Below are 23,721 nucleotides of genomic sequence, written 5' to 3' on the forward strand. Positions count from 1 at the left end.
TGTTATTAATGGATTAAGTTGTTGCCTATTGTTTACTTCATTTAAAATTAAAACACATCAAGATGTAGTTTTTGGGCTCGTTTACTGATGGAAAGGTTGGGGGTTTGATTCCAAGGCTATACCTGTTCATGTGTCCAAGTGTTTGAACCCTAAATTTCCCCCGATTACACGATAAAATTTGTATTACATGATCAAATACTCAGACTGTGGTTTTAAACACTGACTTTTATATTGTCAAATCCTTGCTTAGAGAAGGGCCAAAGACAGCATCATCTGTTTGTATTTAAAAAAAAAAAAAAAAAAAAGCTTTTAAGGAGCAAGACAAAATATTTTAATCATGCTAAACATCTGCCCAGAACGCACAGCCAGATTAACCGACTCCCTCTCTCTTACTCCTGCTCCATGTTTGCTGGTCATCGTCCAAATGGGACAAGCCAGCCAGCCGGTGAAAAATAGGAAAGAAGAAGCAGAGACAAGATAAAATTGTCCCACTCTATGACAGATGTCTTCATGCTACGCAGATAAATCTTCTTTAGTGGTAATCAATGTGCCATCGCACCCAACAACAGCAGCTACACATCTTTTGGTGGAAGTAATGTGGCATCACATCACAGTGAGCTCAGCAAACTCCATGCACAGGGTTGTCACTTAAGGAAAAATGAGCGTGCACTTTCATTGGAGGAGTTGCTCGTTTTCCATTGATCGCAAGATTAAAAGTGTGGTCCGACAACGTTCATACATTATGATTAAAACATTTCACATGCAAAGGTTAAACCTCGTGTCTTTGGGTACATTAGAAAAATCTCAAACATTATGTTGCCTCGTCAAAACTCCAGTTCAAGATACTTTCCCTTCCCCTCAACTTAATATATATATATATATATATATATATATATTGTTTGTTTTAGTTATCTAAGATTATATTTGGACAAGGCAAAATGTTCCCCATTCACAAGAAAAGGAAAAGTGACATAGTTTTGCCAATGCGGAACGACATTTCAGATATCAGTAACGTTAACCCCTGAAAGCGGTATTTAAGCATGAAAATTTACACCGGCTTGCAATATATTGCTACATACGTCAAGGATTTCATCCCATATATTAATATTAATAAGAAAGTAGACCTCTTTTAGCTTTGATAGCCCTACTGTACAAAAAAAATTTTGTAAATAATGAAGATTGACTTGTTTATTTTTGACTGAAATGTGTGTTTTAATCAATTCTCCTCTCCCACCATTTTATTTATCTCTCCCATTAAATAACTACTCTGTCAATGTTATGTGAGACTGATTATGTAAAGTGCTTTAAGTGGAACTGAACTGCCAAAACTGCTGAAAACAAATGTATTTGGGTATGAAGTAGTTTATGAAGTTTCTAACTCTTGACATTTTAGTCAAAGTATTTTTAATTTGGCAAATTTTGTCATGAAAACATAAGACTGGCTGCCCTCTATGGGTTGAAACCTGTCTATTACAATCAAATGTTTCTATTGGCTGAGAATGGAGGTTTGTGGGATTTTGTGTTGGCTCCGCCCCTTCTTTAAAAACTAGCACCTGTGGTGATTGGATTGAGAGAATTGTGAATAGAGAGCTATAGTGAGTATTGATTAGCTAGTTAGCATAGCATGGATTGTTCGTTGGAGATTTTATAGTGTAGACTGGGCGTGTCCTAACTGCTCCAGGAGTCCCGCCCATAACCAAGGCATTTTTAGAATTTCCAGCTTTGACAAATGTCGGTCAAAACTTCAGGGTCTAGTTTCACTTTAACTATGAAACGCAAGGCCACGTTCTTATTGCTAAAACTGTCTGTTCTGTCAGACCTGAGGTTAACCTGAACATTCACTTTACTAGAGATTACTGATTCACTGTCATATGACTTTCTGGCTTACTCCTTTTAAAACGACCTAAAGATTCTAATCTAATGTAGCCGACCTCTCCGTGTAGTTGGACTGGCGCCTGCAAGGCACCGTGTTACGAACGCAGGTGCCCGTGCCCGGGTCCACGTTCTCCACCATGACAAACGGATGCTCCTCCAGCGTTGCCACAGTCAGGTGACGGTCGTCAGACAGTTGCTCCAAAAAGTTGCCGTACCGTGGCCATATGGGGTAGCGAACCTGCAGGATGCCTCGGGCGTACGTCCCCACCTGGGACACACAGACAGACACATCCAACAGTGTAATGACCTTTATGTTCATCCATTCAAATCCCAAATTACCACATGCCGACCTGAAAATAAGAGAATTAAAGGTTCATAAAACTATAATTATAGGGTGTCAAACTCATTTTAGTTCAGGGGCCAAATACGGATTAGCTCGATCACAAGTGGGCCACAGGTTTTAGGCGGGAAAACAAACTATTTCAACATTAATGTGCCCAAATTTGCACTTCCAGTTATAAATTAGACATAAAAGTATGGAAAGCATCAACAATATCTAAGCAATAAGTAACAGATACCTACGTAAATGTCTTGTCTTTGTTTATTTTTTGACCAATTTTGTGGAATCATTTGAGAAAAATTGCATAGATTTTGGAAAAATTTAAAATATTCCTGCAGCAACAATTTCCAACTGCATTATTTGAGTCATGTTTTCTTTGTCATTTTCACTTTCTCCTGAGGGCCGAATCGAATGCTCTGAAGGGCTGGATTTGGACCCCGGGCCTTGAGTTTGACACATGCACTTTAGACAGAACAGCCTCTTCAGGACAAAAAAAAAAACTTGACTTTGTCGTATTAATAATGCATCACAGCATGTGTTGCATTCAAACTGTGTTCATTCTGTGGACGCGTACTTCCATAATTAAACATCTGTGTTCAACTAAATACTAATCAAAATGCCAGTATTCATAAAAGGGAACTTTTAAAGCAGGGGTGTGTATGTTTCCTTTCTGTCTAAGGTTGTCTTTGTGTATTTGAAGAAGTAGTTACTGTTTATTTTTGTGTGTTTTTCTAAAAAAGCTCACGGAGCTTTGACAAATAATGTGCAAACAACAGATTGATCTTCTTGTTGCTAAAAGGAGCCGCTTCGTGAAAAAAACTGCATCTTGATGAAGTTGGCCCTGTAACTCTGGGAGTCCACACAATGAATGTGTGTCTGTCATATTAACCAACCTAATGAGTCGTAGTGAGCACGGCCAGCGCTGCATGTGCATTACACTCCGTCACAAATCTAATGAGACATCTTTTCTAAACCAAACCTCGAGGGATCTAAACAGATCCATCGCACTAAAGCTTTTTCTTTGTGATATACAGCCCCTCGTGCAGCGCTGTGATAATACATTATCATGTGTAAGATGGTGATTTGTTACACTGCCAGATCTGTGAATGGAAGAATCACAGATACGCTTTCCAAAATCAATCATTTGTTGTCACACTGACACATGAAGCCTTGTACATCAAACATACACAGAGTATGAATCAAGGAAAATATCCACTGCTCTATTTTGGTACAAAGATAACTTTGTATGACCTAAGCTATTTGGCGATCTAGGCAAGATTTTAGGTGCGCCTAAATAGATAGTTAGAAAACCTGACACAAGAACCGGAACTGACTATTTATTTATTTATTTATTTATTTAACTAGAACCCTATCAAAGTATTCCTTTACACATAAAGTAAGTAAATGATATATCTTTTTTAAATAAATTAACACTCAAAATGATTTGAAAATTTAGCAAAATGAACAATAAAAGTATAAAAAACACTCAATAAATGAAACGAGACTAAATGAAAACATGACATAAATGAAATGTACAAAATGAATAAGATTATAGAAATCAGTATAAACACAACAAGTAGGATCATTTCTCAAAATCACCATATTACTATTAATTTTTCAAATGGGCTAAAAGGGCTTTTGAAAAGTAGAACCTTCTCAAAATAGTTCCCATAAAAAGTAATACACATAAAATAAGTACAAAAATATATTAAAACTAAAAATGATTTGAAAATTAACAATAAAAGTATGAAAAACACTCAATAAATGAAAGGAGATTAAACAAAATGTAAAAGCCGAAAACAAGTGACGTAAAATAAATTAAATGAACAAGATAATAAAAATCATTCTAAACATAATGGGATAATTTCTCAAAATAACTATATTACAATTTCTTTTTTAAATGGGCAAAAAGGGGTTTTTGTATTATTATTTAATAGGCTTCGCAATGGAATGAACTTAACTTAATGCTGCTTTTCTCATATTTACAAAAAGTACTAACTACTTTTGATATAAAAATAAGAAGAAATACACTTTCTTGTAGTTTTGCCTTTTCATTGGTGTTTAGCGGACAGAGATGGTTATCTAATAAGTCATTTTCAACATATAATGAGCAGATCAGGGAAAACAAGCTTATATTTTCTCATACGGAGTAGAAAACCAAGAGCGTTATTTAAGAATCTAGGAAGATTCTACCAATGTAAAACACTACCGTAGTTCCCTTAAGCTTCTGCATGTTATATTGGAACCCTTAACATGCAGAGAATTTAAGACTCAACAATCGCCTCTAAAGCAAACTCCACTTCAGCGCAGTTGCTCACATGCATGTGCACCAGCAGCAGAGGAGACATTGATGAAGTAGGTTGATCTTTTCAGGGCAGAAATAAATGAGTTCAACTGTAGCTGTGAGATTACACACAGGTCTTTCTGTTTAGTCGCACACTTCCAATACACCCAGTGGGCATTGTGTGTGTGTGTGTGTGTGTGTGTGTGTGTGTGTGTGTGTGTGTGTGTGTGTGTGTGTGTGTGTGTGTGTGTGTGTGTGTGTGTGTGTGTGTGTGTGTGTGTGTTTGAAGTATAGTTCTGATGAAACAGAAGGAGTAGTATATGTTACAGAGAAGCAATTCACACTTGTGGAAAAAGAAATGTACGCAGTAGCATCTAATTTGTGCGGCGGGGCACCAAAGAAGACACAAAAAATAGGCATCGTCATGTTTTGTCCCCCACCCCCCAGGCACAGCGGGGCCCCAGCCACACTCCCCAGTAGTCCACGAGGCGACCCCCGCCGCATGCCGGCCCCCGAGCGGCCCGCCCCGCGGCAACAGGGAGCGACCGCGCAGCACAGAAACCAGCGGCCGCAATGGACCAGCATAGGCCCACACATCCCCACAATACAACACCATCCACAGGGAGGTGGAGGTGTTGTATCTTCTCTAGGATTCGTTTAGTTTAGATAGCAGATAGGGAACACTCAAAGTCTAGAGCAGATCAAAAAGGCAAATTCCAGACCAATTGTTTTTGTCGGTCTCGGAGAGTTTCCAATTGAAGCTTAGAAAGGAAGTACTGGTGATGATGTAAAGCGCACCGCATTGTGGGTGGTGGTTAATAGAACCGGCGACAGTGCAAAACATGGCTTTAAAACCACCAGAATATGACAACTTTTTGTTGCTGAATGTTGTGAAAGAACAAACAGAGAAAGAAGACGTTTCTGAGCACTCTTAAAAGCTCCCTTTGACCCATTGTTGAGAGCCTCTTCTTCGGGTTTCTGTTTCACTGCCGAGAGAAATCTCTACTCTAGTAATCGCCACCAAGCAGTTAACTCATACAACTCCATCAGAGGCTGTTTGGAGCGGATCAGAAGTGCTCTGAACGCAAACCGAGCCAAACCAAAGTTATAATATGATCAACTATCCTCCATCCATTTGGACCGAGTCCGGGACTAAACCGGTGTGAAAGCACCCTTAAAACCACCTTTCAAAAATGCTGAGATTACTCATGTAGCTTAATAGAACATAACATTTTGAGTTGAAGTCTGGGCCTTTTTACTCATTTATTTAAACCCAAACTAAATATCCTAAATTAATTTTGTCCGATCACTTTCATTTGAAATAAAACACATTTTGTTCACAATTTGTAAACCCGAAGATGAGAGCACGACTCTATCTAAATGTTTTTTTTTGAATGTTTGTCACAGACACAGATAATATATTCATTAGGGTATGTGAAACAAATCATTTGCTGAACTAATTAATTTTTACTACTGTAGGAATTAATGTAATCAAAGTGTATTAACTGTACAATTTCCCAGGCCAGAACCACAAACCTCTCACTGGTGTAAAAGATATATAGGCTTTAGTGATCGTAGCAAATAAATGAAAATATGAGTTTGTATTTCTGATGACACTCTATGTGTTGAGTGTTGTTTATAGTGGACACTCGTACCTTGTCCCAGAGTCTCTCCCGGTCCAAAGCAATGATGACCATTGATGGATTCAGCAGGAAACCTTGGCTGTTGAAGGACAGATCTTTCCTCTCCCACGTCACATTCAGCATGTGTCTAACCACCAACATGGATGCAACGAATTAAAAATAAGAAATTAACATGTCAATTAATGTGGACACCCACACACACACACACACACACTACAATCACGTCTTAATTAATGGTAAAGCTCCCCTGAGGAAAATAATCTTAATTTAACGTAGTAGAGTGAAAAGTGGGTAATTAGTGGGTAATGGCAGCAGCTGATTGGTCGGACTGTGTTGCGTTCCTTAATCTACCGAAGACTAATTTGCATTTTGGACACACACACTTTTACATCTCTTTTTTGTGCTGGTGAGTTCATGGGAGAAGAAGAAAAAGATAAAGTTGTACTCTTTGGTAGCAATTAAAGCATGTCATAGTGATGGGAGTTGAATTAAAAAAAAAGCAGTTCACAGCATCAAGGTTAAAAAGCGTCTCTGTCTTGAAACACATAAAATATCCACAAGCAAACATTAATAATTGGAATGTCAAGATTCGCTAACATTTTAGTTATTTGGTTATTATCTTAGCCTGATTACTGGATCTTGACATCCTCGTTTGCATTTGAGTTTCTAGAGTTTCTACATTAATAAGTCATTTGAAAACTGATAGATTCGCTCAATGGGAACACTGGAAGTTGCTAGAAGACGTTTTGTATCTTTAAGGCGGACGACAATAGGTGCCGATGATTTCGAACACGGCTAGTGGATGAATGCAAGATAGAACACACCGCTACAAGTGCCTAGATTTGTCGGTAGTTGCATTTTGGAAGAAAAGCCCATGGGACGTTTTAAAAAAAGTCATTAAGTTAAAAAAAGTAGGCATGGAGAGTGGATGTTGTGTTCAGCCCATTGCATTAGCTTTTGAAAAAGGATGCTATTGGGTCCAAAAAGTCATTCAATCTTATGAAAAAGTCTAAGTTAGCATCAAGGCTACTGCCTTAGAGGATGAAGAAAAGTTTTGTAAGGATGTTTTGATACAACAAAATAGTTGGTTTGGTTCCTGATTCTTAATTTCCAAATGTTAAAGTGTCATTTGGTGAGTCATTGATCATCAGGTAATATACATATAGTAAAGATTGGACAAACTCAATGTCTCATTTTTTAAAACTCAGAGAGAACAGGGTTGTGCATCTTAAACTTCAACAAATCACAAACTTCTTGCTGAAAAAAGTAGGTTTGAACACAAAAGTTGGCATAGATACAGTAATGTGAATAATTGATGTTCAAGCTGTTTAGAGTTTTTGCCCAAATACCTGAACAGAGTATTGTTCTGTGAGTGTTTGGGAGGTTTGTTGCAGTCTCCGTGTTCCGTAGGGATAAAACTGTGCTGCTTCTTGAAGGCCTCGGCCCCTTTGGATATGATGGCCACGCCCTCCCGCACCCTTTGCCTCAGGCTCTTCCTCCACTGCTCTGTAATCACACCAATCACTCCTATGGGGAAGCTCTCAGGTGGAGGGCTTGCAGGGCTGCCCACGGCCAGACTGGGGAGGATCCAGATGTAGCCCGGGCCCAGCAGGCCCACCTGAGCCGCCTGGCGAAACAAGTACTGGGCCTCCTCGTGGGAGCAGTACGCCAGAAGAACCTGGGAGTCCACCTGAGGACAGGGCGGAAATCTGTCAGTGATGATTCACAGGGATTTGCAGTTTGAGCCGTTCTGCATTGCTGTAGGTCGTCTAAGTTGAATGTAACAAGAGGAAAAGTTTGGTCTCTAACTTTGTTTTACATTTTGGTCACACAGCACCAAGACATGTTCACTCAACCTAGCCACTACAAGTACAACGGTTGCTAATGTTATTATTATAAATGTCCCATTTAAATAAACTCTTTAAGATTCCTCCTACCTGCTGCAGAGTGCGTTTCATCTTCATGTCACTCGCTCCGACGGACATTTCCAAAGACAGGACGTCCTGCAGATTCCACAAGAAGTAAGAAGAGTCTGTGTAGGACTCGATTATATCCACAAAGGTTTCGTAGCCCGGCAGCAGGCTGGTGATCACAGTGAATTCACCCCAGTCGTACTCCTCCATGATCTGCAATACAGCAAAATTAAATCATGAAGAAAACAGTGTGCTAGTGAAACACATGTGATTGCATTTGCTATTTTGGTCGCTACTTTGGTTTTGTAATGGGAAAAACATTACACATTCCTCGGCACATATAAAAGAAGCCTCTGTAAACTTGCAGATCAAGTAGAAAATGGGTTTTATTGTTCCTTGGGAAATTAAGGGACCTAAAGATGCTGAAAATATCTGAAAACCCCACAAAAAGCCTGATCATGTCAGAATGTTTTTTAGGACTTTCAGATCTTGTTGCTAAACCAAGAACTTTTTTTAGAAACTAAGACACATTTCTACAGTGGTCATATCAGGCTTAGTTCTTGTGGTTTCATAAATTTCTAATCTAGATGTCAATATTATACTTAGGTAAAGAACCAACGGAGGTTTTATTGTAATTTAGCTCATTGATTGTTCATACCTTGAACATGCAGAGAACCTGTTGCTCCAGAGACGCCCCCATCTGTAGAAAGGAGGATCCCTCTGCCTGTGAACAAATGGAAGGTCTTGTTGAGTTGTTCAGGATGGTCACAGCGTACGCTCAGAAACTCTTTCAATGCTTTTCTAAAACCCTATATACACTGGACCTTAATGTATTCAACATTTTGAATAAAACTACTACAGCTGGGGAGCATTTACTTCACATAAAACCATAAGGAAAATACAGTACAAGTCTGTGAGTTCAGTTCATTTTTTATACTTATATCAGTTACTTAAACTATTATTACTTTTTCGATAATTAATGGTTAGCTAAAAATGTATATAAGTTGGCGTTCCACTCACAAACTTTCCTCCACCAATCTACAAGATGATTGTGGAGAAAGATTTTGTTCCAAAGCATTAAAAAAAAAAGAAATCTCCAAAGTGTTGCATGAAAATAGAAACAATGACTAACTGTGATATTGGGGTGTTAACATATTTGCACACATGCTGACCAACTGTTGGCAAGATGAAGGGTTTGTCAAACTTTTCAGTTGTTCAACAGATAAAATAGCGTGTGAGGATGTTCTCATGAAATGATTAACATGTCTTATTTATAAGAATGCTTTACCTACATATCAGCACATTTCTGACCCTAAACTATAGTTAGGAGGAGTTAATAAAAAAAATAGATCGAGCTGGACCAAGCTACAAGTATCAAATAAACATCTAGAAATATGTGTGGTAGTTTGTTGATTGAATGAAACACTAAACTGGGTCATATTTGCTTTGAAGTGACATATTTGGGTCATTGTATGATGGTTGATTTTTTTTTTCCCCCGAAAGAGAAACTCAGCCACCAGCTACAGCACAACTACTTGTTCTTATTAGGGTCGGTGCTCGGCGAGGTACACCTTCTTCAAGTCTACAGTCCATTACACAGTATCTCCTCCAGTCTTTTTCGAGACTCCAACTCTCTCTCTCTGTTAGTAAACCAAGCACATACTGTACATACGAACCATGCACAAAAGACAATGATGCTAATGCAACAGTGTCAACCCAAGCTTTGGCACGGGCTAGGCTTGTAATGGTAAAATACTAAACATTTAAGCCATTGTTAATTTTGAGGTGTTTCTAGTATATTCCAGTAGTCCTACACGTTTTCAGTGTTTAATGCACCTTGTGTCTCCATTAGATACAAGCCTATAAAGCACATGTGTCAAACAGAAGGGTTAGGGGCCAAATCTGGCCCTTTAGAGCAGAGATGGGCATCTTCTATCAGAGCGGAGCAACAAAAATGTGATTGTCTGATTCAAGGGCCACATTATTAACATTAATGTGAGCATTTAGAATAAAGATCAATGTCAGCATTAACAAAAGTTTTGTTTTGGTAGTCCTTATGTGATGGTTTTCTTGGTGTTTTTGAGTTTTTAGTCATTTTGTGTGTTTTTTCATTCATTTTGTATGTTTTTTCATTCATTTTGTATATGTTGTTTTTGTAGTCATTTTGTGTTTGAGTGGTTGTTTAGTGTGTCTTTGTTATCATGTTGTGTACTTTTGTTGACATTTTGTGCATTTTGCTGTCGTTTCCTGTGTTTTGTTGGGCTTCATACAACTTCCATCTTCATGAATCACAATTTTGTTTTGGGGGCAGCTCAAAATTAGACCAAGAGCCGCATGTGACCGCATGTGGCCCCGAGGCCACCAGTTTCCTATGTCTGCTTTAGAGCATTCAATTCTACCCACAGCTGAAAGTTAAAAAACACCAGAGAAAACATGAATCAGTGTATAAATTAACAACTAATTCAGTTGTTGATATCTCCCTCCTAATTCCACAATATTTACAGGGCTCAATGTTCATATCACGGGACTTGATGACGGTCAATTTTTCACAAATTATTCCACAAATTTCCCAAAATTAAATAAAAACTGGTCACACAATATTATTTCTTGGAAGTTGTCTGTGCCTTACATATTAACATATTTTGGGCACATTGATGTTGCTCGGCTAACACTTTACTCAAAGTTATATAGTGTCGGCGTCATGGGGGGGCCTTTGTGAGCCGTGCCCCCGCTGCTGACCTACTGTGCGCCACCCACCCCACTCTTCCCAAGCTACAGGGGGAGCTTTTTATTACTCAAAGTCAAGAGATCTGATTGGCTATCGCAACTGACTATACACACTGACAGCGCGGACGGAACTTGCTCTGTTGATTCACGTGATGTCAGAATCTGCTGTCTGAAATGATCAAAATGCCAATGTTTTGTGTAGTGTACGACTGCTCCAATCGTTCTAACCAAGAAAACGAAAGGAGATTTTATAGATTACCAAAGATTGTCATTCACAAAGGTGAGCAATGTAAAAAGCTCACAGAACAACGCCATAAAAAGTGGATTTTAAACCTACGTCTGCGGTCGGGAGGAGCAGAGTCTGCTAATGCCAGTATCTGTAGCGAACACTTTGTCAGAGCTATGTTAGCGAGCTAACTTTGTTTTTGTGGCTGTATTCATATAGCATTAGGTTGTCGTTAAATGCTCATTTATTATATTAATCACCACCTTTCTTTTACCCCTGCACACTGTGCACAGTAAAGCTAGTCAGTGCGGAGTGTTCTTGTGTCCCCCGCCGTTTTCTTAATGCCCCCCCATTTAATACTGGCTGGTGCCGACTCTGAGCTCACTTAAGGTCAAACTGCTCTGTTTAATGAACACTGAACTAAAATGAGTTTAACACTCATGTCAAATTCAAAAGTATTTAGTAGAGGCTGGAGTTCTGAGTGCTAGTGCTACAAGGCATGATTAGCGCTGTGATGTAAGCCGATGCAAGAGTCTTAGGATTTAAGACAAAAAAAAAAGCGTAATTTGATTTGATCATAGATAGCACACCAGCAGGCAGTCCGGCTGGTGCAAGATAGCATAGCTTTGGGTAATAGACTGAGCACTAACCGAAAACTGGACTGTCAGTGTTGAAACATCAGAAGCTACAGCAGCTAACGTGAACACAACAATACAACGTTATGCATGAGATAAGGAGAGAGGATAGAGTTAAAATGCCAAAGTGCCGTTTGGGAACAGATCTTCAGATGGTTCTAGTCTGGAAGGCGAGAAACTGTCATCTCTCGTTCCTTCTCCCAGCGCTCAGAGCCTCAGCAAAGCCCAGGAGAACTCACTCCCTTCAGTCGCCTGAAGAGTAACGCAGGAGTATCACAGCTAGACTCTCCTTCACTCAATTTGTATCAGTTTTATATTTGTCGGAGCATGTTGAAGACTCATCGGGACCTCAAATGTCACGAGACCACCGACTGGGCTACGCAACCAAGTAGCGGTAGAAATAGCAGCAAAAACACGCTTTAGGCTTATTTCCAGGAATGACAGGTGCATTATTTATTTACACATGCCATTAAAATCCTATTAGTCGTATCTAATATGACGACCTCCCCTAGAGGTGAACGTAACGGATTACAAGTACTCACGTTACTGTAATTGAGTTGTTTTTATGGGTACTTCTACATTTTTTTTCTAAATCAAGTACGATTTAAAAGAAGTAATTAGTTACATCTGCACCCAACCGCTACTGAGTACATTTTTTTTTTTTTTTTTTAAATGATCAACGGACATTGTAAAAATACAAGAAATTAAATGACCAGACAATAATCAAATGCATCACATCTTAGCCAACCAATCAGATTAAAACCAAAACAGCATTGATTGGAGGTTATTTTCTCAGTTTTAGAGTTTATAAATGTAGCTATACTTAGAGCCTGAGATTTTATTTTGAATTTAATTTATTGGTGTTATTTTATAAAAAAAAAAAAAAAAAAAAAAAAAAGAATTGTACATTTTGACAAACCTTTTATTTTATACAGATGCCTTTGTGGAAAATAAATTAAGTTCCAATTGTGCAAGATTTGGTCTGTTCCTTTATAAGTTTATGCATGAGATGTTTACTGTATGCAGAGGAACTGTGGCATGGCAACCGTGCACTATTTAATTGAGATACGTTTTACTTGTACTTGAGTATTTCATGTATGACTTACTTGTACTTGTACATGAGTACAATTTCAATCAAGTAACAGTACTTCTACTTCAGTAGGATATATCAGTGCTCTTTACGCCTCTGACCTCCCCTTTGTATCCAATTAACAATATCACTCCAGAATGAAACCACGTAGAGTTTAGCCACTCGAACTTGCATTTCCATCTTTATAAGATCCGACTCTAACATGTCCTAGTGATCAGACAGAGGTCACCCGCTCTTCTTCATCCTGCTCGCAGCTGTCACCCTCACAGGCGTAATTAGCAGTGGTACTGCTGCGGTGCATGGTAATGTGACAGGATGACGGCGGACATGGAGCCTGCTCGCACACTGCCTCTCTTCCCACATGGATAACTTAGTCCTGCCTCTCCCCTTGGAGTGAAAACGGGTGTTGGTCAAACAGTGAACCAGTAGCACAAATATTATGAAGCACACGGAGCCTGTTCTGTACAGTTTGGACACCAAAGTACTGCATACATTACAGCAGATGATTGTTTTTTTTAATTGTTTAAAAAGGAAGATTTGAACAAAAGGTGTAAAGAGTACTGATATATCTTACTCAATTAGAAGTACTGTTACTTGATAAGGACAAGTACGTCATACATAAAATACTCAAGTACAGGTAAAAAGTAGGTCAATTAAATAGAACTAAGTAAAAGTTACTATTTGATGTGATGCATTTGATGGTTGTCCGGTCATTTAATCTTTTTTGTAGTTTCATAGTGTTTGTTGATCATTTCAAAACAAATAATAATTTACTCAGTAACGGTTGGGTGGAGAAATGTAACAAATTACTTTACTTCTTTTGAAACATATAAGTACAAGTAAAATTACTGATTTAGAAATATACTCAAATAATTACAAGGACCCATAAAAGCAACTTAATTACTGTAACGTGAATACTTGTAATCCATTACTTTAACCTCAGATTGGAACTGACCACTTTGGCCAGCCTAGACTACACCTAAAGTGAAAATACAACAGTCAGCCTTTTTTTAAATATCTGATTTTTATATAATTTGTGGAGTTATCCCATTTTTTTTAAAAACGCAATCTGATATCCTGCATCGCAAAATGACAGATGTTAACCCACTTTTGGGAAATGGGGTTATCACACCTTCATTTCCTTTGTGCATTCACCTGATTTATCACATTAACATTTTCCTTTACACATACGAAAAAGTGAGAAAACGCTGGACTGTATCTCCCTTCCTCGATGATAGAGCCTGGAATGAAAATCGGCTATAGTATCTTTAAAGAGTTCTTGGCAGTGGAGGACATGAAATTGATGCCCGCCGACAAAAATGACTATAATTACCAAACGAAATTGAGAACGACTAAAAAGATCCAAGCTTTGGCTATTGAGCCATATTGCTAAAGGTTTGTTAAAGAATAAGTACTAAGAGGAAGAAGGAAAATAAGAAGAAGTGGAAACAGTGACTAACTGCAAGCAATGGATTGTTTGAATTAAGGGGAGGGAGTCATCACACACTCACTTCCTCCACCAGCCATTTCCCCTTAAATCACTGGTGTCGGCCATAAATGCTGCTTAGGAAAGTACGAGGCACTGTACAGCAACGTTGGACTTCTCAGAGAGAGAGAGAGTGGAAGTGACGCGAGGACAAAACCACAAACAAGGAAAGCAGGTCATGCCAGCAAAAGGACATTAAATCTCATCTAATTAGAGATTTTTGGCGGCAGAACATCATCATTTTAGAGGGACCTGAGATTGAAACAGTTTTTCACAGTGTTATCAGACTCACGAAGACTCTCTACCAGCTTATCCTGATATTGGACACAAGGAATCAACCCTTGACGGAGTTTATCATAGCCAAGATACAAGACAGAATAAACGCTAATTATTTGGTTCATTACAAGATAATCTGACCCTCTTATTCCTGTTTAGGGTCACAGGGCTCTCCTGGTGCATATCCCTATCTTAAAACATATGGTAGGCACCTGGACAAGGCGTCACACCATTGCTCAAACACAGAGAGACAGACTACCATTAACTCCATCGGCAATCCATAGACCCCAGTTAACAATCCGGTACATGGTTTTAGATGATAGGAGTAGCTTATGTGATGACCATGATAACACTGGGCAACTCCAGCCACAAATTTCAAGCTTGTGTCAAACTCCAGGCCTGAGGACCAAATCTAGCTCTTTAGCGTATCTACTTTGGCTCGCAGGAGAACGTAAAAATGACAGGGAAAACATAAATTGAGTAAATAAACAGCTGTTTCAGATGTAGATATCTATGCCACTCCAAATACACAAATTCAGTGAAAATCCACAAGATTTGCAGGGATCACAGTTTTTCCCATGCTTGACATGATAGTTATTTTTAATTTAAAAAATTTTTAATTATTCCATATTGTCAGTGTCTTACATTACTTATATGTAGAAGTTCAAACTATGGCACAATAATGTTAATGTTGCCAATAATCTGCGGCCTGAACCAAAATGAGTTTGTTGCTCCCGTTCAACATAGATTTGGGTTTGAAGGAATAAATCAGCTGGTTTTATCTGTGAGTGAGTCAGTTGTTTCGTCCCTCATACCTCTCCACATTTTGATTCAAACCCATAACCATCCTTTACTTTTAAAGGTACACTGTAGTTTGCGTCAGCTGGTCCTGATAATCTTGTAAGGGGTTAAAAACAGGTGATCTTACACTTGCTTATCCTACCCATCAGGCTTTGAAATGTACCTTTTCACAAAAACTGCAGGACTCATTAACCACTCAAGCCTTTCGATTGACATCTGGATAACGACAACTCATTATCTCACTAGCTCACATCTCACCCTCAACTTAAAAATACTTTCTCAGTCTCAAAAGTCTTAAAGATAGTTTGTTGTTGTTGTTGTTGTTGTTGTTGTTGTTGTTTTCTTTACACAAATATTTGTTAGGCATGTTTATCCCAAACTCAATCATCACCTCCATCGACAGTCACTATACTCGTGTATTGAAACTGACAGAACAACTGCTCGTCTGTGTTACTGCAGTTCCTCAGAAAACTTTTGTTTTTAGACGAAGACCATCAATCATCATTTTTCAAGTTTCACAATAGAAGCTTTTCTCTATTCTCAGAAAATCTTCAAAGTCTCAGTGTAATGGGTTTTCCAAGTAGTTCAACATGTTTTTACAGCTCTAATGCATCACTGAATGCAGACTAAAGTGCAGCTGAATTTCTTCAGCACCGATTAGTCAATGCTATATGACCATCGTATCAAGCCACATTGAAGCAGAAAGCCTGATATACTCTTAGCAGGTTTTACTCAGTGGATTCAAATTCCCTTGGTCGGTTCAGAGGCTTTACCCTTGTGGAGGAAGCACTTTACAAGTCTTACAAAGTATTCTATTCAATCAACTGTTGGGTTTTTCCAGCTGCACCACCAATTCCTCGAGAGAAAGAAAGACGACAGCATCAGTTAGTGCAAGTTTCTGCCAATAACGAGAGGTGTTAGTCCATCGTTTGATCAACTGCGGGCAGCTTGAATTCTGGGAATTAGTTCCCCTTTGTCTGTTTGGGTTTCCCATGGGTACTCCAGTTTCATCCCATGATGAATTCCATGATAACAGGTGCACAGTGCTGTAGTGGTAGTGGTTAGCATTTCTGCCTCACAGCTAGAAGTCTGTGGGTTCAGCACCTGATTCCTTTCTCTGAGTTTGAATGTTTTCCCAATGCGGGGAGTACAGGTTTTCTACGAGTACTCTAGTTTTCTCCTACATTTCAAAAGTACTCACGTTCAGTTGATTGGAGTTGCGAGGAGTTTGGATTGGTAACAGCAGACCTGAATGACTCTGTGCAGAATAAAGTGGTTTAAGTTCAAGCAACGATCTTCCTTCAAGCCAGAAATCTCACGTAATCAAACAAGATCTAACAACGTGATCTAATGCTGCGTTCCAAGCAACTGCAAACTCAAGATTTTCAGACTTCCTACTTGGAAAAGTAACGCCACCGAAAGTCAAAGCTCCTACTCTGTAAAGTCGGGGAAAGAATCTAATATTATAGCAGTCAACCATGTTTGAAATATTTAAACGTTCTGCGGTTTAACTCGCAGATCTAAATTTTCATCTGGGAAATGTCAAGATTCGAGTCGCCTTGAACGATACATGTTTTTTAGTCAGCTCGTGTCTTGATTAACTACAGTCTTTTCCACGTCAAAAATAATGTGGTCATCAGGGAGTCGTCGGCTTTCCAGGCACACATGAAGAGTTTTGATCGTAAGCATTGAAAAAATTTAATATTTACGGTTCTCGGCCCGGACCCATTTCAGAGGTGGTTATCGTGACAAATTCACTCGCATCACATCTCAGACCACAGGATAATCTTAAAAAGCATAAGATAACCTGGCATTTTCCGTCCTTGGGGGGAAGGGGAAAAATCAGGACTAAAACAGCCCGATTATCTTTGTGTGTGCCTTGCTTTTGCTTTAGTCTGCCTTGACTGTTCATAACCCTGTGCCAACACATCAATTTCCTTCTGTCTTTCGCAAGAAAATCCTAAAGAACAGAATGACTATGCAAACTATTGCTAAGACCAAAATATGTTTCAATTGCATTACATTTTCACCACAGAAAGGTAGATAAATATTGTATTTTAAAGTCAGTGTTCATTGCCACAATCTGTTCATTGCTATTTCTTGTTCTCATAAATAGACAGTCTGTTTATCTTGGAGTTGAGTTCTTCTTTTTAGGGGAGAAGTTTCTTTTTCCCTTTTCTACCGTTTTCCGTTTCCCTCTCTTGGTACATGCAGTTCTACTCCCATGACTAAACATCTGGTAGCAGCACCCTCTAATGATCACCCAGTTCACTGCAATGACTCACCACCAGCCAGTCAGGGACACAAACGCACAATAAGAAAAGAAATACACACAGCCTCTGATTTCAAACCCCACCGAGAGACACGTTGCAATATTTTCCCCTCCTTTCCCTCAAAGGCCGTATCCAGTTTTCTTTATGTCTTCCTTCTCTCAACCGTTTCTTTTGGCTTTCTCATTTCCTCCTTTTTCGCTTTTACTTGATAAATGCGCCCTCCGACAAAAGAAAGACTTCCTCTCCTCCCTTTCCACCTTTTCATCCCTTTCTCATTCCTTCTTTCCTTGTTTGCTATAGAGAGATCACTGAGACGGTAACTGTAAATAGGCATCCTGGGCGGCAGCAGCTTCCTTTTAAACCTGCCATCAAAGAAACTCATCATCAGGCTATTGATAATCAAGCACTATTGAGCTCTTTTATCCATTAAGTGAATCGTGCATTGGGGCATATGTCTTACTCCGTCTAACCCACCTGTCCTATTGTGTCAGACACCTCTGACAACCTTTTTTCCCCACCTTGAGGATGACAAAAAAGTGTCAATGAGACATAGAGCTTTTTGCCACAGCTAGAAATGTCAATCCACATTCAAGTGTGTCTTTGAAGGGTAAAGGATAAGCTCTCTACGATGATCTAAAGTGTTATTCCCAGTATATTTTAAAGACACTTTCCTTGCATTAAAGAAGTTAAAAAGGGTTGGGGGTCACACAGATACAATGATTTGGGTAGATTTTTAACAACTGAAGGACTGGAGCTCACACACAGACTACATCATGCGTGGAACAAGCCATCAAACATGTTACGTAGAAGCAAAAACATGAGCCAGTGGCAGTAATGCAGAAATTTGTCTTTTTACCAATTTAAAATAAAGAACTGGCATTAAAATGAAAAGAACGACAATCGGTCCATTGCTGCCATCTCATTAGATATCTGGTTATGGTCAAATTAAAACTTTTCCGTTTTCCCAAAATCGGTGTCAGGGTTTACCCATTTCTGCGTATTTCTTTCCCCTTTCATTATTTTTCTCTGTTGAGATGACTTTACGACATAATACGTTTTTTCAAAATCAAGTAAAGTCGGGGGCTTATAGATGTTATGTATGTAAAAAAAATGGTTGTTAAGTTGATGAAAGAACTACAAATGAAAGAATCCAAAATCCTGCAATTTTTCTCAAATTATTTCACAAAATCTCGCCAAATTAAATAAAAAAAGGACGTAAAAAGGACATTCAATCTTTCACTGATTTGCTAAGATATATATATATTTTTTTTTTTTTTTTTTACTTTGTCTGCACATGCTGTCGAAGGTCAAGGTTATTGCATAATTGTGACCCTCACCAGCCCTCCCTAAGAAAAGGTAAGAAACACTTTATTAAAGGGAGGATACAAAAAAAGAGGGCAGTGTTACACCTTGGTGAAGGGGAAGGGAACAGGGAAGAAAGAGTCAGGGTAGGAAATGGAAGGGTTGGGGAAGAGTTGACTGTTTTGTGAGAATGAGATGTGATGTAATAGTTGTGCATATTGTGCTTACTGTGTTGTGTAATCTGCCAGTCTGGTGACAAGTGTGGAGAAATTGAAGCAGGTGACAAAGCACCCAGCTCAAGTATAATGGTAACGGTTGTAAAAAGAGGGAAGGAGTGAGTGCTTATACCTAAAACAGGTATTTGGGATCAACGTGTCTAAAGCTAATTCCAATACAAGTTTATCCCACAGCCCAAGGCATGCCAGTGCATTCATGACCAATGTTTGTGCAAGAACTGTTTCTGCAAACCCAAGCGACTCTCTTATGCTAAGACTACTTAGCATAAGAGAAAATGTTTCCAAAGGGATCATTTGGAATTTTGAGGGAAGTAGTTTACAATTGAAAGGCGTGTCAACCCTCCTAAGGGGCTAATTACTTGTGAAACAGTGTTGCAAGGTTTAACTGAAGTAACAGATCAAACCGATGGAAAGAGAGTAATGTAGAAAGAAGTGAAAGAGAAATGCAAATAGCAAGAAAAAAGAGTCAAAGGACAAAGTGTGGAAGAACAACTCTATTTTTTGTGAACTAAACACATTACAGAGGCTTATCTGTAAGACTGTATAAAACATTAGCCCACAGGCAGCTGACAGACAAGCAGCCTTTTCCTCCTTCCTGCCATCAAAATGCAGCACATCAGTCGCCTTCCCGCAGCTACAACTTCTTCTGTTTGATACTCGTCTGTGACGCCACATGTGCAGATACCTTTTTGATGAAGAGGAAGCTGATAAATACAGCTATTGCTTACAAAATGTTACTTGAGGTGAAGACTCACCACTAAAGCTGCTCTTTTCAACTACGTTTGTATTTATCTCCTCTCGCTGTGGATGAGTGTCGGAATGCACCCATATGTTTTGTGTGCCTCTGCTTTCATACCGTGTTCATTTGCATGTGTGTTTCTATGTGTGAGAGCCGGTTCTATAAATACAAGGTGTTGGAGAAGGCAGTCAAGCAATTAAAAGAAGAGGAGGGAGGACGAATGGGGGGGGCGGGAGCGAGGGGAGGAGGGGAGGAGCGTGAGAATAAAAGAGTCGAGTAAAAGAAAAGTGACGATTATGAACCCATTTTCACGTCGTCAGGATCTTCATTAGAAATAGGAGCGCCGCCGCCTCCTTTTTATCAGCGTTTATCAATGAGATATGTTTTATTCAAGTGTGCAGAATTGATGGATTGACGCACCAACCGCCTAAAGCGCTCGTCTCTTCTTCAACTTTTCTTTCATACAACTTGCAGGTTGAAAGCAGCAGGCTCAGTACTAACAGTTCACTCAAATATTCAAATATTTGAGTGAACTATCCTTCAGGTAGTCGCTGGGTTCTCAACTCTTGACCTAAGCTAGCTGTTTTCAGCTAGGGTGACCATACATGTCCTCTTTTCACGACTTGTCGGGACCGCCCGGCCGGATTTTAAAAACTCATTAAAATGTCTGGGTTTCCTAGGGACCCTGAACGCATCTTGGGAACACGATAATTTAAAAGACTGTAACTGATCATGGGTTCGCGGCTCAACTAGCCTGGGACACTCGAATGGACTATCCTTCTATGCTACAGGTATTCTGTTTGCCCTTCTGTTCACTAACCCCAACCAGTCGAAGCAGATGGCTGCCACCTCTGAACCTGGTTCCACTGGAGATTTCTTCCTATAAAAAAGAGGGAGTTTTTTCTTCCCACTGTCGCTAAATGCCTGTTCATGTGGATCTTGCTGGGTTCTTTTTTTCTTAAATGGACTATATTTTGTTAAGCGCTTTGAGATGACTGTTGTAATTTGTGCTATGTACAGTAAATAAAGTTGAATCGAATTGAATTGAATTAACTCAGTTAATATTTGCTTTATCGGAGAAATTCCACCAGTTTCTGAAAGCTAAGGAGTTGCTATTTAAAGCGGCAACACTTGAAGTTTATTCACGCTAATGACATTTTCAGTCGTTAGCATGAATTTGCCATTAAGGCTGTCACTAAGCTGTCATTCAGTGTCATTTACTAAATTATGACACTTTTTGCAAAATGATGTCACCTTTGGAGCTATGTTGGCAGTTTTTGGGTTAGGTGGCATGATCTAGTGGGGTTAGGTAGGGTTAGGATTAGAGTTAAATTAGTGTTTGGGGCTAGGGTAACAAATGATACATAATGACAGCCTTCATGACACCTTATTCATGCTAATGACAGGTGACATGTCATAATGACAGCGTAATGTCTGCCTGTATAAAACTTCAAGTAAAGTGTGCCAGTATCGTGTCGTAATTTCACGCACACGTGATGGAATTATTAAAGATACCGCTTTGTTTTGATGAGACACGAAGCAGAGAGAAGAGAAAGAGCCAAAGATGGACTGAAAGAGACCAAATACCTGTGGAGTTAATGAAAAAAGTTTAGCAAGAAGACCCTCCTGGATGATAAAAACCTACATGGAGGTTCAGAGGTTTGAAAAGCCACTAAGAGAAACTTAGAATATTGGAAGTTAAGGGTAAAATAAGTTACATTTCTGGATGAATAAATGTTCTGCTTTTCTGTATATCTGCGTAGTTGAAAGCAGTCAGCTAAAGGGCTAATGTAGCGACTGTAGCTAACTGTCATGACGGTACCTTGTAAGGTATGACGACCGCAGAGCCACCGCTGATGCCCACGATCGGCAACGCTGTCTGTGTGGAGAGAAAGTCCAGGATCTGAGCCACTTCTGCCACCTGGAGGAAGAAAAAAAAATCAGGAAATACAATATATTTGGTTTGTTGTTCAGTTGTGTTACAGAACTAAGAATGCTGCGTCATGCTTTTACCTATCACAAAGAACTTTAGGTTGGTGGATGAGAATAAACAATCCTTATGTTTCAGAAAAGTTTTTTTTTTTTTGCATGAGTCAGTGCGCAAATTGTGCATAGTAGTAATATCAGCACAACACTTTTAAAAATTAATACCACTGTCATCTATCCATAGAGCACTTTCCTGCAAATTCAAACTACAGCAGTAAGAAAGGTTTGTTTTTATTCATTTTTTTGTTGCTCATACAAAAAGAGCATTGCTTTTCCACTGTTTGGATAGAAAGTTACATTTTTGTAATATTGGACATGGATAAATATGTACGCTAGATTTCTCGTTCTCTCTCTTGTTCCCCAGTAAGTTTTACTATTAACAATTCAGTGATTAAAACCTTTTTAAATGTGTTTCTTATTCAAACATCATTTTCATTTAATATTAACAACCCTAAGCCTCACATCATTTAGGAACTGTATAGAAAATTATATATTTTAAATTATTATTAAATCAGTCGGTTTGTGTTGAATAGAATTCGCAGCAGTGGGTTTAAATATAAGTAATTGTTTTGTTGCCTCTTCTTTCACTCCTGTGATGATGTTCCTCTGGTATCACTGGTTTTAATGTAAACCAGTTTCCTCCCACATATTAATTACATTCATTTGTCATGTTAATTAGTGGCCGTAAATTCGTTTTTGGAGGTGGGTGTAATTTGGTGCGTATCAGCGATAGCTCAGGTGATCCTGCTTTTCTCATCCAGATGAACTTTTGTCAACATGGTACAACAAATGAATGTGTGAAAAAACTCAATGAAAATTCCTTGAAGTGGCAACACTATTTCTCAAAGTACCAATTTAGAGCTTATGGAAAAAATTACAGTGTTAACTGGAGGTTAAATCAGGTTTATCTTGAAGCTAATTTAGCTCCTTGTGAACATGTGTTTGGGTCCTTAGATCACAGAAGAGGGAAAAAAAACACCTGAAAACGTTGGACCAACATGAATAAATCGACGCACCAATGAAACCATAATTAAAGCTCATTCTTTACACTTGGCAAGATAAATATCTATCAACCAGTGGATGGCAAACTGAGTTAATGTTTTTGTAGGCTAATGCTAACCGCTATCTAACTCAATTGTTGTGAACTCCTTGGTCATATGCATGAATAGTTTCTCAATAAGAATTGGTAAGGCCAAACAAATGTATATTGATTTTAATGCACAAGTAAAACACAAAAGTAGAATATTAGTGCTGTTAGATTCTGTACACCTGAATGCTTGTGTAGAATGAATATTGGGAGAACTGAACTTGGTAAACATGTAAACAGTCTCACACACAGCATCGTAACAAGGAGTTGATGAGAGGTGAAGATAATGATTCTTTGAACAGGAACCAGAAGAAAACAAAGATCCAGGAAGGCATGCAGTTGGATATCACAAGACCAGCAAATTATGAAGTAGGTGGACTATGAACTGTAGATGGAAAAGAACCAGAAGGGTGAGAAGAGCCCACGAAGGAGCCTGCTCATTGGCTGCTGCGATATATAGTGAAGCGTGAGCACGGTGCAAACTTTTTTCAGTTTTGGACTAACTTTGGACATCCAACTGGCTGTTTTCCTTCTAGACAGGAAATCTAATGTTCCATTTTCCTATATTTTGTGTGCATCCTTTTGCGTGGTGACGTGTTTTACCAATAGTGCACATTTAGCTCTCGTGCGTGATTTCGTGCACTTCCGTGAGAGGAGGAGACTGGGAGGGATTATCAGAGTGGGGGACGGGATTTACGGTTCGAACTCAGCCACGCCCCTCTGTCATGACTCATGGTTCAAGAATCAGGTAGTGCAGCTTTAGAAGTTCTACGTTGACAGTGCCTTTCCTCAGCTGAAATGT

The 23,721-nt window shown here is 39.0% G+C and overlaps 1 protein-coding gene across 3 annotated transcripts in view; it reads right to left on the bottom strand.

The window, feature by feature from the left end:
• LOC114481728 (glutamate receptor ionotropic, NMDA 2C-like) overlaps window positions 1–23,721 on the bottom strand; it is a 50,442-nt gene that overhangs the window by 15,766 nt on the left and 10,955 nt on the right. For all 3 annotated transcript variants that reach the window (XM_028476743.1, XM_028476742.1, XM_028476741.1), the window contains exons 3-8: window positions 21,669–21,767; window positions 8,714–8,779; window positions 8,080–8,268; window positions 7,492–7,832; window positions 6,155–6,269; window positions 1,932–2,143 (exon numbers count right to left, since the gene is read on the bottom strand). In XM_028476743.1, the coding sequence (XP_028332544.1) occupies window positions 1,932–2,143; window positions 6,155–6,269; window positions 7,492–7,832; window positions 8,080–8,268; window positions 8,714–8,779; window positions 21,669–21,767 (1,022 nt within the window). The remainder of the gene's footprint in view (window positions 1–1,931; window positions 2,144–6,154; window positions 6,270–7,491; window positions 7,833–8,079; window positions 8,269–8,713; window positions 8,780–21,668; window positions 21,768–23,721) is intronic.

This window comes from Gouania willdenowi, chromosome 19, assembly GCF_900634775.1.
Source record: "Gouania willdenowi chromosome 19, fGouWil2.1, whole genome shotgun sequence".
NCBI classification, from domain to species: domain Eukaryota; kingdom Metazoa; phylum Chordata; class Actinopteri; order Blenniiformes; family Gobiesocidae; genus Gouania; species Gouania willdenowi.